General features: G+C 41.6%; 1 protein-coding gene across 2 annotated transcripts in view; it reads right to left on the minus strand.

Annotated features, from left to right (window-relative positions):
- lrp1ba (low density lipoprotein receptor-related protein 1Ba) overlaps nucleotides 1-16,504 on the minus strand; it is a 274,722-nt gene that overhangs the window by 11,880 nt on the left and 246,338 nt on the right. The window contains exons 83-87 of one of the 2 annotated variants that reach the window (XM_077226236.1): nucleotides 13,921-14,085; nucleotides 11,584-11,745; nucleotides 11,056-11,230; nucleotides 10,856-10,960; nucleotides 656-769 (exon numbers count right to left, since the gene is read on the minus strand). In XM_077226236.1, the coding sequence (XP_077082351.1) occupies nucleotides 656-769; nucleotides 10,856-10,960; nucleotides 11,056-11,230; nucleotides 11,584-11,745; nucleotides 13,921-14,085 (721 nt within the window). The remainder of the gene's footprint in view (nucleotides 1-655; nucleotides 770-10,855; nucleotides 10,961-11,055; nucleotides 11,231-11,583; nucleotides 11,746-13,920; nucleotides 14,086-16,504) is intronic. The other variant, XM_077226234.1, reaches the window with a different exon arrangement.

The raw sequence follows: 16,504 nt of genomic DNA on the forward strand, positions 1-16,504 counted from the left end.
ATTTCTATAGTATTGTCCCTTAAGAATATATACTAAAATGTTTGCTGAAATGTGAGGGGGTGCACTCACTTTTGTGAGATACTGTATATTGTACTTTTATGCTAGGTCTAACATATATAATATAGGTTTTACAACCAAAAATCATGGGATTTTTAACTCCAATCAGTCACAGGACACCAAAGTGTACCATTTACATGAAAAGTGCCTTGTTTAAACAAACAAACAAACAAACAAACAAACGTTTAAAAAACAAAATGTGTCAAATATGGGAAAACAAAAGAGCAGCAAAATGGACAGAGAACAAATAAAGAATTTCATGAAAATTGCAAACAGAATAAGACGATAAATAATGGATACTAGAAGACCAATCAAAGAGACGTCGTCCACAGCATACGCAGGACTATAATCACTATATAATCACTCCAGTCATGGCAAACACAGAAATGAAACACACTGAGAATACACCTACAGCATGGTGCGTGTCCGAGAAAAGCGAGTGCAATGTGTGTGAAACGTGCTCTTGGAAGCTGTGCGACTCGGATAGCGATGTCTGTGTGTGCCGGCATTCCACGAAAAGGCCAGACACATGCTGGCGGATGGGATTGTGGGAATGTTCTGGAATGTTTTGCAAATTTAATGAACCAGGAAGACCTACTTGCAGCGAGGTTTGTTATAGACGGTGAGGAAACAAAGGCCCTGGTTCTGACAGTAGTGATCACAATGGTTAGCTCTCTCGTCACACCTCGGGCTTTTAAACTCGGACGGGCAACTGAGGAGAACGCAACGAGACGAAAGGAGACACATGAGGAGAATAGAACAGAAAAGAGGCCTGCAATACACTTACACACAGTGCAAACAGCTGTAGGCTATTATGCCTTTCTATAAAAGACTGGGCGACGTCAACATGACAGTTAATTATCATTAGAGTTCAGCCGCTTAATGAACATTAATTCATGAATCCTGTCAAGTACATGGCTGGGAAATATTTCACAAATTAAACTGTATTCTACATAAAGCATATAAAGCCTGCTTTTAAGACTATTCTTTAAAAAAAAAGTACTTTGCTTTGTGACATTTGCATGACAATTATTGCAAAGCAAAAACATTTAATTAAATAATCTCATTCTCATTTATCGTAATGCAAAACATAGTTAATAAATAAATCTCATTACCGTAATTTAAAATATAATCATAAAATAAATTAATATCATTCTTATTACGATAATAAAGCAAATAAGCAAACAAATAAATCAAATTCTCATTACCATAACATAAAAAAGAAAAATAATTTAATTATCATGCCCATAATACAAAATAAATCAAGTGGGGGAAAATCTAATTCTCAATAATGCAAAAAATATAGAATAATCTTATTCTTATTGTGATGCAAAATAATAAATCTCATTACCATAATGAATAAACAATGTAATGCTCAGTTTTGTAATGCAAAACAAACAAATGATAAAAATAAACAATTCTCATACTGCAAAAAGCTAAGTAAGCATATAAAAAAATTATCTTCACGTAATGCAAAAAATATAATAAATAAATGTAATTTTCAGATTTGTAATGCAATAAATACATAAATAAATAAATAAATAACACAAATCTCATTTTTATTACATTATCACAAACACAAATGAATAAAATTGTTGTTGTATATTGACAGTTGTTTTACAGCGATAACAATGATCATTGGCAATAATGGGAGTTACAAAAAAAGTGTTACATGTTAAACGCTCCGGTGCATTGCGTTAATGAGAATATGGGGGAACGTCACACTGGAAAAAAATCTCAAAAATTGAGGATCGATTTACTTTGTATTGCACTTTGTAAGCTTATCATAATATCATAAATATTCAAACTATCGTCCAACCCCACTGCTATATAAAACAAAATAGCTACAGTGTGCCACACATGGCCATCTGCACGCAACACAGAGGCAGAACTGCAGATTTCAGCAAGATATGATCAAACGAAAGACTACTTTTCAAGTCTTGCAAACCACAGACTTGCTGGACACTCGAGTTTGTTTAATTCCAATCTAACACAAGAGTGTCTGCAGGGCCCTCTATTGAGACCCACTAAAACAGGCTCTAATGAAACGAAACAGAGGAAGATAACGAAACAGAGGAAGGACAAACAAAAGACAAAAAAAAAAAAAAGTATCTGATGGGGTGATGTGAAATCAAGCAGGTCTGAATGAGCAGGACGCACTGCATCTTCACTTTAATACACTCATTTTCCAGGTAATATCTGAATGTCTGGCCACTGTCATTACCAACCCTTCACCTTCAAACACCAAAGACAAACACAAGACTGAATCATCTGCATGCAAATTGATTCGTTCCCGAAGGGCACAACGGCGTTCTCAGACCATCAGTGGCAACAAGAGATGGAAAAAGAAGTGGAAACGAAGACCAGGTGTCACAATAAAGAATTTATGTCCATCTTCAACGAGGATTTCTTTGATAACACAGACAAAGCCTGGCTTTAAGAGGGTGATGCATACTTCTGTGAACACTTTATTCTTCCTGAAAGGCCTGATCTTTACCATACCTTTCATTTCTACTAGTGTGATCCACTCAGGTTCATTTACCGTAGACAATATATTGGCATATTCTCATCTAAAGGTTGTTGAGGATGCACCGTATTCCTTTTCACTGCAGATAAAAAGCCTTTGGCAAGCAAGAAAAGTGGAGGCAGGTAAAAAAAAAAAATAGTCTGGTGGGGTTTATTGTGTGTGGATGAGAAAAGTAAAAGCTCCATCACATCCGCCAGACAAAACCCAAATCATTTCAGCAAAGAGATGGAATACGTCCACTGCCGCATTCAGTATCTGTACAATGGCTCAATCGCTTTGTCGCTGTCTTATGCTGTCCGTCTATCAATTTCTTTCTTCACATACACTTTTTTTTTTCAAAGGACAAGAAATTTCCACACTTTTAATGCAAAAAGGCACATTAGTGTGCCGCTATTAGCTGAAAAACGGTTACTTTCCATCCATTTCACTGTGGTCGGTTTCTCTCACTTAAAAGCGATTATTATATTTGCAAATCCATGACACTACAAAAAGCATACTAAGTAGGTCTTATATCGTAAAGGTTTCTTGAACCAAAAACACAATTTAGTTCTTCACGATAGTTTTCCAAACTTTAAATGAAACAGGCTATTTTGCTACTGTAGCTTTAAGACTATATGCAAATGAGCTATGTAATGATTGGATAACCATTTTTGAACTCACCTTGGTGTGTTTGTGAGAACTGTATCAAAGTCTGATTAATGAATAAATAATTATTTTACACCTAGGTTGCATCCGAAATCGCATGCTCTCTAAGTGGGCAGAGCTCAACATAAAAAAAAATCCCCACTGGCCCCCAGGGCCAGTAGATCAGAGTTCCCCTTCAGGGACTACCGCTGCGTGAAATCGCAGTGGGAACGCCCTCAGCGTGACGCGTCTGAAGCATGAATGAAATCAGTCAATGGAGAGAATGAGCGTACGGCGAGTGACGTCATCGACCAGGAAGCTATAAATATCCCCTGAGTACACAACACGCCAGCTTTTAGTTACTTCAGCAGCTCTGTGTGTGTCTGAATCTGTCGATTGTGTTTGTCTGTTTTGTCAGGAGTTTTCACTATATATATTTTATATAAAAAAACCAATATGAGCGAGCAGTATAAGAAGTGTGTTCCCCCCTGTACTCGGCACATCACGGGTGGGGATTCACACGAGCTAAGTGTGGCTTGTTTGGGAGTGCAGCAATGCCCAGTCGGCTCTCGAGGGAGTCGATTGTCAGCATTGCGAGCGTTTTCCCTTGAGAACTCTGCGCTCGCGGCGATCGCTCTTCGAGGAGAGTGATTTGCTGCGAGCTCCCCGAGGCTCGGGTCCCGCTTCTGTTGAGGCAGAGCGGCGGCGCTTGTCTTGGGGCTCGCAGATGGATCTCGCTGGCGACGTTGAGACGGGCTCCGCCCTATCTCAGCTATCTCCGACGAGATCTAGTGCCTCTCACCCGGCTCTGGAAGCACGCGCTGCGGCGGTTACTTCTGCCCGGGTGGAGGCACATGATGATGTTGAATTGAGATTTTCCAGTTCTGAGGAGCTGGATGTCGAAAGTTTATTATCAGAGAAAACTAGTTTATCACATTATACTGCAAATGAAGAAGGTTTGATGGATGTATTATCTCGGGCTGTTGAAAAGCTAAAAAAAATAATAATAAAATAACAGTATCGAGTGGCCAGCTGATAGACAGGTTTCTAGAATTAAAAGCAATCTAGATGATAGATTTCTGTCTGCACGACCTCAACCTTCTAGCCGGTGCTTACCGTTCTTCCCAGATCTTCATGCTGAGTTTTCAAAGACCTGGGTTAGACCGGTTTCAAGCAGAATTTACACAAATCAGTCCAATGCTTATGGTAACATTGTTGGTGCTAAATCTGCTGGTTATGTGACGATACTGTAGGCGGAGGAGACGCTTGCGAGCTATCTCTCTCCTGCTTCATCGTCTTCACTTAAAGCACCGGCTCTTCCACCAAAAAATAAATAAATAAATAAATATATATACCTCTGTGCTGGTGGGGAAGGTTTACTCGGTGGCTCGGCAGGCGGCTGCATGTTTGCATACGATGACTTTTATGCAGGCTTTTCAGGCCAACCTGCTCAAAGGAAATCTGAGGGGGGTCCCCGCCGAGAGAGACTTGCGTTCACCTCCCTTAAGGGTGCCCTGTCTCTCCCGGCGCCCTCAGGGGCCCGTCCTACTAACCCTGCCGAAACAGGGCGTAGAAGGGTCTGGCGAGTGCTTTCCCGAGGGACGCTCGCCGCCTCTAAGGAGGGTTCTAGTGTGTTCAGACCAGTCGTTCCCTGCCGGTGCGCCGTTACAGGGCACTGTGTCTGTCACGCAGAATGTTCAACCAGAGCAAAGTCTTTCGTCGAGTTCGTCTTCAAAAAGAGCACAGCAGAAGCGGAGTGTCACGTCTCGTGCCCCCCTGCAGAGAAACTGGAGGGACGAGGCGGGGTGCTCTCCGGCGCGGCCTTCTCGGGGCAGGACTGATCTGAGGACAGTCATTGTCGCCATAAAGGCCGCGTCGAAAAAGTCCTGACGGGCTGAACGTCAGGACTCTGAGGGTGGTCCCCATCGGGAAAAACTTGAGTTCACCGCACAAAAACACGGTGCCCTGTCTTTCTCGATGCCCTCAGGGGTCTGTTCTACTAACCCTGCCTATACAGGGCGTAGAGAGACTCGGCGAGCGATTTCCCGAGGGACGCTCGCCCCCTCCAAGGAGGGTTGTGGAGTGCTCAGACCAGCTGTTTCCTGCCAGTATGTTACAGGGCGCTGTGTCTGTCACTCGGGATGTTCATCCGGAGGCCAGCCTCGAGAGGCTGGTTCCCTTAGTAGAGTTCCTGGCGGAATGGGTCCCCCACCCAGCAGGGAGTTAGGATACTACTTCATCGAAAAAAAAAAAAAATCCTGACGTGCTCAACGTCAGGGTTCTGAGGGTGGTCCCTAACGTGAAAGACCTGAGTTCACTGCACAAGAACACGGTGCCCTGTCTTTTCCGATGCCCTCAGTGGTCTGCTCTACTAACCCTGCCTTCACAGGTCGTAGAGAGACTCGGCGAGCGATTTCCCGAGGGACGCTCGCCCCCTCCGAGGAGGGTTGTGGAGTGCCCAGACCAGCTGTTCCCTGCCAGTACGTTACAGGGCGCTGTGTCTGTCACTGGGGATGTTCAAATCAGATCCGAGGACTGGTTTGTCATGATAGATCTAAAGGACGTTTACTTCCATGTATCTATCCTCCCTCAACACAGGAAGTTCCTGAGGTTCGCTTTCGGGGGCGAAGCGTACCAATATCGGGTTCTTCCGTTCGGCCTAGCACTGTCACCCCGAACATTCACGAAGTGTACGGATGCTGCTATAGCCCCGCTGAGGTTATAGGGCATCCGCTTTCTGTACTATATAGACGATTGCTTGATTCTAGCTCAATCGGAACAACAGGCGGTTCGGCACCGAGATGTCGTTCTTGCTCATATCAAGTGACTGGGGCTGAGGCTCAACGCCAAAAAGAGTGTTCTTTCGCCATTACAGAGAACCACTTTTCTAGGTGTAGTGTGGGATTCAACGACGATGCAGGCACGATTGTCACCTGCTCGTATTGCTTTGATTCTCGCTGCAGTAGATCAGGTCAAGCTAGGCCAGTCATCCACTGTAAAACAGTTCCAGAGACTGCTAGTACTCATGGCAGCTGCGTCCAACGTGATACCTCTTGGCCTCTTGCACATGAGACTGTTACAGTGGTGGCTCAGGACCAAGGGATTCTCCCCGAGGGGAAATCCGCTTCGCATGATCGTGAGTTTGCGACGGTGTCATCACGCCCTGATCATGTGGAAAGATCCTTGGTTTCTGTCCCAAGGCCCTGTGTTAGGAGCTCCTTGTCGTCGCGTTATGCTAATGACAGATGCCTCTCTCACGGGTGGGCTCAGGGTCTGTGGGAGGACCATCATCGTCTGTGGCACTTAAACTGCCTAGAGATGTTGGCGGTGTTTCAGGCTCTGAAACACTTCCTCCCAGACCTAAGGGGCCACCATGTTCTTGTCCAGACAGACAACACATCGGTGGTTTCTTATATCAACCATCAGGGGGGTTTGCGTTCTCGCCCGCTTTACAAACTGGCACGTCAGATCCTTCTATGGTCCCAGGGGAAAATTCTTTCTCTGAGAGCTTTTATCTCCCGGGGTATTTAAATCAGGGGGCAGACATCCTGTTAAGACAGGGGCCGAGGCCCGGGGAATGGAGTCTTCACCCCGAGGTGGTGGAACTCCTATGGAAACATTTCGGTCTTGCCGAGGTAGACCTATTTGCTTCTCGAGAAACATCACACTGCCCGCTGTGGTTCTCTCTCAGCCATCCAGCCCCGCTGGGGTTGGATGCGATGGTACATCCGTGGCCGAGGTCACGCTTGTACGCTTTTCCCCCGATCGCTCTGCTCCCAGGAGTTCTGGAGAGGGTTCGCCGGGACGGGCTCAGTCTCCTGCTAATAGCCCCGTTCTGGTCGGCCCGGGTATGGTTTGCGGACCTAGTGTCTCTCCTCTACGGCTCTCCCCTAGAGATACCGATCAGGAGAGATCTGCTCTCTCAGGCGAGTGAGTCGATCTTTCACCCCCGTCTAGAGCTATGGAGGCTGTGGGCTTGGCCTCTGAGGGGGCCCAGCTCATAGATTCTGGTCTCTCGGCTGAGGTCGTTGAGACCATCCTCCGATCCAGAGCTCCCTCCACGAGGAAGTTATATGCCGCGAGGTGGAAACTTTTCACCTCTTGGTGTGGAGAGCGCCAGCAGGACCCAGTTAACTGCCCGGTTGGTACAGTCCTGGATTTCCTGCAGGACCGTCTCTCCACAGGGTTATCCCACTCCACACTGAAGGTGTATGTGGCGGCCTTAGCTGCTTACCACAACCCTTCAAGTGGAGGTTCCCTCGGGAAACACCCGCTTATGTCTCGCTTCCTTCGTGTCACCTTGAGGCTGAGGCCTGCAGTTCGCACAAGGGTACCAGCTTGGGATCTGGCCGTCATCTTAGAAGGTCTCTCCCTTGCTCCTTTCGAGCCCATCGAGGAAGTTTCGGAAAAGTTTCTTACTCTAAAGACTATCCTTCTTCTCGCTTTCTCATCTCTAAAAAGAATTGGAGATATTCAAGCACTTTCGGTGGCTCCCTCGTGCCTGGAATTTGCTCCTGGTTGGTTAAGGCCTTTCTCTTTCCGAGACCAGGTTATGTTCCTAAGGTTCCAACTGTTTCAGTTAGACCTATAGTTCTGCAGGTTTTCTGTCCTCCGCCTTTTCTGACGTCAGACCAGGAGAAAATTAATTTGCTGTGCCCAGTTTGGGTTTTGATGCTTACGTCCACAGAGCTGCCCTGTGGAGGAGATCGGAACAAATGTTCGTCTGTTTGGGTCACCTAAGAAAGGATGTCCTGCATCTAGAAAAAGGATGAGCAAGTGGGTGGTCGAGGCCATCCCACTTGCTTATGGTTCGGCCCATCAGCCTTCACTTTGGCTGTAAGGGCTCATTCCACCCGGAGTATGGCTGCTTCTACAGCTCTTCTTTCAGGAGCTTCTCTTCAGGACGTTTGTGATGCGGCAGGCTGGTCCTCACCGCACACTTTCGTTAGATTTTATTCCCTCGATCTTAGCTCCACTCCCGGGGCTCAGGTTCTCTCGTCGGTTTGTGTCTCCTAATGACACACGACGGGGATTTGGTCGTATGGGGATGTGGGTATTGCGTTCCCACTGCGATTTCACGCAGCGGTAGTCCCTGAAGGGGAACGTCCCGGGTTACGTATGTAACCCTAGTTCCCCGAAGGGACGGACGCTGCGTGTCCTGCCATACTCTCGGCATCCCCTTGGGTCGCTGCTTCAGTAACTTTTAAGCTGGCGTGTTGTGTACTCCGGGGATATTTATAGCTTCCTGGTCGATGACGTCACTCGCCGTACGCTCATTCTCTCCATTGACTGATTTCATTCATGCTTCAGACGCGTCATGCTGAGGGCGTTCCCACTGCGATTTCACGCAGCGTCCGTCCCTTCGGGGAACTAGGGTTACATACGTAACCCGGGACGTTTTACTGCGCCCTTCTATATTTTTACTGGCCCTGAAAGAAATAAAAGGAAAAACACTTTTCCATTAAACTGTATTTATTGTATACATTAGGATAAATTTTTCTTGTACCCTCACAATGACAAACTAATTATTGATACATGAGTGATGAGTAACGTTACATAGGCCTATTTTCACTTCAAAATGGCGAAATTAGACGAAAGTATATTAGTTGGCCTGATTATTTTTGTCATTCATTTAACATTTATGACCTAAAAAAGCTGTCAATAAAAAAAAAATGAAGAACAAAACAATGTTGAAATTGAAGGATATGGAAACAAATATAGGAAATGTAATGTAGGCTATGCAATAGGCTATATTATGTGCAAAAAGGTGGGTTAAAATCACATTACATTCTAAAATTGTAACATTACAATCTAAAAACTTTGTTTTTAAAATGACGAAAGGCTAAACTAAAAATGAAAATAAAAACAAAAGCAAACACTTATTATTTTAGCCTGCATTTGATTACCCCATTATAATGGTCACTTTCATAAAAATATACTTGTAGGTTAAAAATTCCACATATGGCACATTTATTGTCTCCAACAAGTATTTTAGCAACATCTACAGTATATTTTAGTCAGAATTATTACACTACTATTCTATCGTGCTCGTCTGTTTGGCGCGCATGCGCACGGCAGCGCTCATTAACGGAAGCTTGAATTTTAGCGGAGATTCACTTGCAGAAGCTCGACCTCTCCTGACAGTGAAATGGACATATTTGTTTGACTTTCTAACATTTACAAATGGAGAATATACCAGTGAAATTTAAGTTAAGCACTGAGGAAAGCACCACGTCTCAAACGCATTAAACAGCGCAAGTATTTATCTGTCAGTCAGCAACAGTATCTGTCAGAGCATCTGCAGGGCAAGCTGCTTTAAACTTATTAACTATATCTTACCAGTTATTTTGAAGCACTTAATACTAGCTTGGGTCATGTTTAGGACAATTGTACTATGTTCTTTCACTGCAGGAGCTCACACTGCGTACTCCGCTATATTTCAGATGTGCTCGTATCAAACTACTGTATCAATATAAACGGTATTGCCTCATTCCATATTGTTTAAAAAAAATCGATATATTGTACAAACTCGATATACTGCCCACCCCTACTAGGAATGTCCTCTTTCTCGTATCAGCCTCGTAGTTCTTTGACATTTGAAAACGTTATAAATAACCTGAAGTAACATTGACACTCTTCGCGCTACTGTGTATGATGCTTGCTCTTTGTTTTGGCCAATCAACTAGCCCGACATACTCTTTTACTGGCCCCGGGCCATCGGGCAATTGCTTATGTCGAGCCCTGAAGTAGGTACTTATTTGAATAAGTAATTACTTTGCAAGCGCTAAAAAAGTGTTTTATATAGTATGAGCGTTGTTAATTCTGACCTGCTACTCGGCTCACATACTGTTTTTTGCCGACTATATTTTAGGCAAGTATGCTATTTCGGATGCAGCCATTGTCAAGAGTCAGAGGCAGAATTTTTCAATGAATCAGTTGATTCCATTGAACCATCTGAATGATTCATTCACAAATCTGAGAGAATCACTGAATCCGGAGAGAGCAGTTAATGACTTCAAATTCTCACACAAAACTGCTTCAGACATCTTATAATATAGCAAATAAGCTGTACAATTCATCACAATACTTTTACGGCACGTCTGTATCCTTGATTGAAGCTTTACTTCCTGTTCATTGTCATTTCATAGAAAAGAGAGACTGAATTTTTTCTTTAGAATAATTTTTTTCACATGTTCAGCAGTAGAAATTAAGCTAGACACATCTTAAAATGAAACGAGATTTTAATTTGTGGGTGTACTGTCCCTTTAAGGGATTTTATGGTATGAATGAAGTGCTTTTTTCCTTCAGTTTTACAATTTTCTTCTTTGTCTTTTCGTACTTGTATACTGTGCTCTTTTCCGCTCACATCTCTCATTGGTTTCTCTGCCTCTCTCTCTAATATACAAATATAGAGGTCGATATAAGCGGCCGATTATGGACCCCTGCTGTGATAATTCACTCTTTTGCTATAATACTCCCTCTCTCTTGTTCACCTTTACAAAACATTCATCCTCCCAAGTCAGACGAGCCAAAAAAAAAAAAAAAAGTCCTATTAAATTGGTTGCCGGAGGGAGTAATCTAAAATGAATGAATCTAAATAACGACAGGCAATTTGTTGCCATAGAAAGCTATTAAGAAATTACTCACTGACAGAACGGCAGGCCCGTCTCCGAGTCGAGGTGGCAGGTTCCGCCGTTATAACAGTATCCGTCACACAACTGACAGCTGGCTGCGATTCTGCCATTCGTACAGCTGCGAACACACGTGAACAACAAGGACGAAATTCCATCTGGTTTTTCTTAATACTGATACACACAAAAGTGCTAATGTAACTATTAAATACACACTTGCAGGCGACGTCTCCAGTCTCTTCGTCTACGATACACGGGGCCCCTCGGCAGCGAAGACATCGGTCCGACTCGCATTTTGGCCCCTCGTAGCGGGTGGGACACACACACTCTACATGTCCCGAGCCGGACAGCGTGCAGCCTTTGGAGTTCACGCAATAATGGTGACAAATATCTGCGATCAGACAGAAAGAAAACCTATTATTAAGACTAATCTGAAACAATGTATTCTAACTTCCTGTCACATCTTAACTCTACAGGAAGTTTTAACAGCAACTAAACTGTTCTGTAAACTTATGACACTATTTAAGTGCTCTAGATTGACAGCAGCTCTAAGTGTGTAAATAGTGCTATTCGCAATTGATTCAAACAGAGTTTGATGTTAGTGTAGCTGGTTCAAATATTGTAAATCTTATAAGCAGCCAGAACAGGCCTTTGATACCTACAATGTTGCCCGGGTAGTGCACTAGGTTTGAACTGAGCGACTGTATGGCAAAAACATTTATGGTAAAACAGATTCATACTCACGGTGTAAGCATCGTTCCCCGGTGTACTCCGCCAGACAGTGGCACACGGGTTGGTTACCCAGGGTCAGGTCGCATGTGCCTCCGTTCAGGCAGTAACCATCACAAACACGTTTCTCGCACAGAGGGCCGGTGAACCCCAGAGCGCAGTGACACGTGGGCTTTCCTTCAGTAGAAACACACTGTTTTAGTGACTTAAAAGCTGGACTGAATCATGTTTATGCAATTACCAGATTTGAATAATTTTCTTAAACAACTCTGATTTGACCTAACCATATTTGACTCAAGAGTATGTGCTAAACTGAGCAGGTCTAAGGATGTAAAAATGGTACTTCATTTGCAGGCTAATCGTGTAAATCACAGTGTGCTATGCTGGTCTTTGCTTTCTTAGCCAACAGGATTTGATTATCTGAGTTACTGTGACAGACAAAAGACATTCTAGCAGGGATTTACGAGACATACATCTGTTGGGCATTGATTTTGTACGTGCGCATGTTCAGCACACACTCAAAGCCAAGGGATATTCTGTCTACTGTTGGTGGTCCATCTGCCAGCTGGTGCGAATGACAGTTTTTTAACACAAAGACGCCAACAGAAACAATTCCTGGCTGTTTCTCAGATGTTTATGGGCTCCAACTGGTTATCCTCCAGCTTTTGGTCCTTGCCAAAATATTATTTCGGAATAAGACGGCAAAACAGGGAGCAGTGATTTACGCAATGCTTTAGCAGTGATATATTTTTTTGTAGAGGTTACGATAACAAATTGGCAGGGGAGCGTCTGGTGGATTCTCATGTGGTTGAACAGCCAATAACAAAAATATATCGAGTATGACGTTGCACTTTGGGGAAACAGGCTGTTGGGAGTTGGTGGGCAAGAATGTGAGTGTATGTGTCAGGGGAATTACAATAGCGTTCACTTGCTGGAACAATTACCAACTATCTAATTACCTGTCCAAAACCCTGATGTCCATGTGTACCCAGTCTTTCAGCTTGGTAAATTAAGGAATGGAAATCCTGTCATCATTTACTCACCCTCATCACGTTCCAGATCAATTTCTTTTTTTATACTTAATTTTTTTTTTTATGGCTTGTAAATTTTATGGCCATTGGCAGGTGTGACAAAAAGTAAGTTTAAGGCCCTGCATATAAATATATACACACGCACATACATACAAATTTCTTAAGAAAAAGACTTCGAATGGTAGTTTATATGTGGAATTTTTTTTTTAGACAAATGTAAAAAAATGTTTTAGATTAAATATTTTTTTTGATAGTAAATCAAATTTTAATTAAAATAATAAAATTTACTCTAAAATTATACACTTATTTATAATAAAATAATTTATAATTACATACATTTACTTTTTATGCATATTTAAATACCTTCCCCATAATATAATAATATTTTAATGAAAGTAAATGGTGAACATTTAAGCTTTAAAAACAAACAAAGAAACCAAGAAAAACCTCAATACTAATACGCTTAAATCTGGCTTCAGGAGATTTGAAAAATAGCACAAAAGTCGTATGAATCACATTACTGGTGCTTTTATTCGTTCTTCTTTTTTTGTGTCATTTTTGGAGCTTGACAGCTTTTAATTACAGGGAAAAGAGCAGCATGAACATTCTACTACACTTCTCCTTTTGTGTTCCACAAGGAAAAGAAAGTCATACAGGTTTGGAAGGACACATGGGTGAGTAAATTATGACAGAATAGTCATTTTTTGGTTTCTTTCTTAAGAAAATACAATTATTCAGTCTAAAATTTATAAGAAAAATTCTCGCCTTCAGGAAACACTGGTATGATTTGAAATATTAAACTTTACAATATCCTTGCTTGTTTTTCATTTCACACTATTCAGAGAACTTAGGATGACCTGAAACAACCCAAGGCAACACAGGTTGTGTATATTTCTGTTGCATTTATTTACTGAAAAGACAAAGAAACCAAAAAGAATGAGAAATCCCTCCAGTATCAGATGTTTGCCTGTGGCCTACTTTGAATTCTGAGGCATCACAAAAGCCTTGTTTGTACAACTTGATCGTTTGCACAATACACATGCACAATACTTTAATAATAACATATGAATTATTACATTTTTAAAACAAGTTGAAGAGTAAAAAAAAAACAAATGATTCAATATGTAAAATAATGGATTATTTTTTTTACACAATTTTTAATGTCAACTGCACAACAACCAACAATTTTGCCACTCAAAGTTAGTGTGCTTGTTTATCACCAGTAAAGAACATACTTGAGGCAAAATATGAGTAGAAATAAGGCAGAAAAATGTTCATGATACAAAAAATGTACAAATATCGTGCAGGAAATAGCGCCTACCTAGTGGTGATCCCGTGCAAGTGCCTCCGTTGATGCAGTATTCCTTACAGTGGCTGATTTCACAGCGTTCCCCGGAGTAGTTCGGCCAACAAAAACAGCGCGATTCCCCTCGTTCGTTAGTGATACACCGACCTCCATTCTCACAGGCTGGACGACAAAGGTCTCCTGAAATGCACATGCATTTTAACCTTCAATCCTAAAGCTAATTACAATTACTTAGGACATTTTTACATGGATTTAGTTGTCGGTCCTCAGAAGGACAGTGTTCTGCCGTTGTTCCAATTGTACACAAAATATGTATATTAAAAAATATATAGTTTTATGCTTACAACATAAAACCAACAATGCTAACAGGCTTTAGTTAGAAAAAGACGGCATACTTAAATTGACGTGAAAAAAACAAAACAAAGCTTTGAGGGAACTCTTTAAAGAAATTATTTATTGATGTGCTTTTGTTAGAAAGTAAATATATTATTTGCCAGTAGTTATTATAATTATTATAATATAATTATTATTATAATATAATTATTATTATATTATAAAGTAAATTATATATTCATTCTTGAAATATGTTTTGTATATAAATGCAAATTTATCGCGCCCCAACATCTTTTAAAATTGAAGTATATTTAACTGAAGTTAAATATTAGTTCATTAATATTAATGAAAAATAATGTTTAATATAACATTTAATTTTTTTATTTGATCTTTTACGGTTTATATTTATTTATTTAGATGTATCAATTATTTGAAGCATGAAAATATGTGAATGTATTTGAGATTTCTTTGATTAGGCTTGGCATTTCATTTATTTTCTATTTGTATCAAAAGTTGTATAATTATGTTGTTATATAAGTTCTGTAAGTTTATATCTTGTTTTGCCTCAATTGTTATATATATATATATTGGTACATTTTTAAATATATATTTAAAGTACAGTCCATTAATTGTTCTAGGCTACTTCTAATTTTCGTTGCAAGAATGCTCTGAGTAGTTGCTAGGATGGTTCTAAAGGTCCGTTCACACCAAGAATGATAACTATAAAGATAACAATATTGCTAACTATATTAAGATCCACACCAATGCATGATAATGTCCTGTTTATTATAACACGCTATAGTTGTGTCGAATGCCGCTTTAAATCCTCGAGCAGGATGGATTCTGATAGGCTGTCATTGTTTTTGTCGTTCATCAGCTGGAAAATATCATTCTGAAAGTGATTCTAACAATATAATTCCCCTGAGTTATCATTATAGTTGTGGTGTAGACACTTCTTTTACATTTATAATGACTTTTAAAACAATATCTTTATTGTTATATCGTTATACAGGTCCTTCTCAAAAAATTAGCATATTTTGATAAAGTTCATTATTTTCCATAATGTAATGATAAAAATTTAACTTTCATATATTTTAGATTCATTGCACATCAACTGAAATATTCCAGGTCTTTTATTGTTTTAATACTGATGATTTTAGCATACAGCTCATGAAAACCCAAAAAATCTCAAAAAATTAGCATATCATGAAAAGGGTCTCTAAACGAGCTATTAACCTAATCATCTGAATCAACTAATTAACTCTAAACACCTGCAAAAGATTCCTGAGGCTTTTAAAAACTCCCAGCCTGTTTCATTACTCAAAACCGCAATCATGGGTAAGACTGCCGACCTGACTGCTGTCCAGAAGGCCATCATTGACACCCTCAAGCAAGAGGGTAAGACACAGAAATAAATTTCTGAACAAATATGCTGTTCCCAGAGTGCTGTATCAAGGCACCTCAGTGGGAAGTCTGTGGGAATGAAAAAGTGTGGCAAAAAACGCTGCACAACGAGAAGAGGTGACCGGACCCTGAGGAAGATTGTGGAGAAGGACCGATTCCAGACCTTGGGGGACCTGCGGAAGCAGTGGACTGAGTCTGGAGTAGAAACATCCAGAGCCACCGTGCACAGGCGTGTGCAGGAAATGGGCTACAGGTGCCGCATTCCCCAGGTCAAGCCACTTTTGAACCAGAAACAGCGGCAGAAGCGCCTGACCTGGGCTACAGAGAAGCAGCACTGGACTGTTGCTCAGTTTTGCATGTCATTCGGAAATCAAGGTGCCAGAGTCTGGAGGAAGACTGGGGAGAAGGAAATGCCAAAATGCCTGAAGTCCAGTGTCAAGTACCCACAGTCAGTGATGGTCTGTGGTGCCATGTCAGCTGCTGGTGCTGGTCCACTGTGTTTTATCAAGGGCAGGGTCAATGCAGCTAGCTATCAGGAGATTTTGGAGCACTTCATGCTTCCATCTGCTGAAAAGCTTTATGGAGATGAAGATTTCATTTTTCAGCACGACCTGGCACCTGCTCACAGTGCCAAAACCACTGGTAAATGGTTTACTGACCATGGTATTACTGTGCTCGATTGGCCTGCCAACTCTCCTGACCTGAACCCCATAGAGAATCTGTGGGATATTGTGAAGAGAAAGTTGAGAGACGCAAGACCCAACACTCTGGATGACCCCTGTGGCACACCAGATTCAATGGTGAGCTTATCAGAGAGAGACCCCTTAATTTGCACTCTTTGACACCTATTATTTAAATAGTT

This window comes from Siphateles boraxobius, unplaced genomic scaffold (genome assembly GCF_051911475.1).
Source record: "Siphateles boraxobius isolate OS27281-9 unplaced genomic scaffold, OSU_SipBor_1 13, whole genome shotgun sequence".
Classification (NCBI taxonomy): domain Eukaryota; kingdom Metazoa; phylum Chordata; class Actinopteri; order Cypriniformes; family Leuciscidae; genus Siphateles; species Siphateles boraxobius.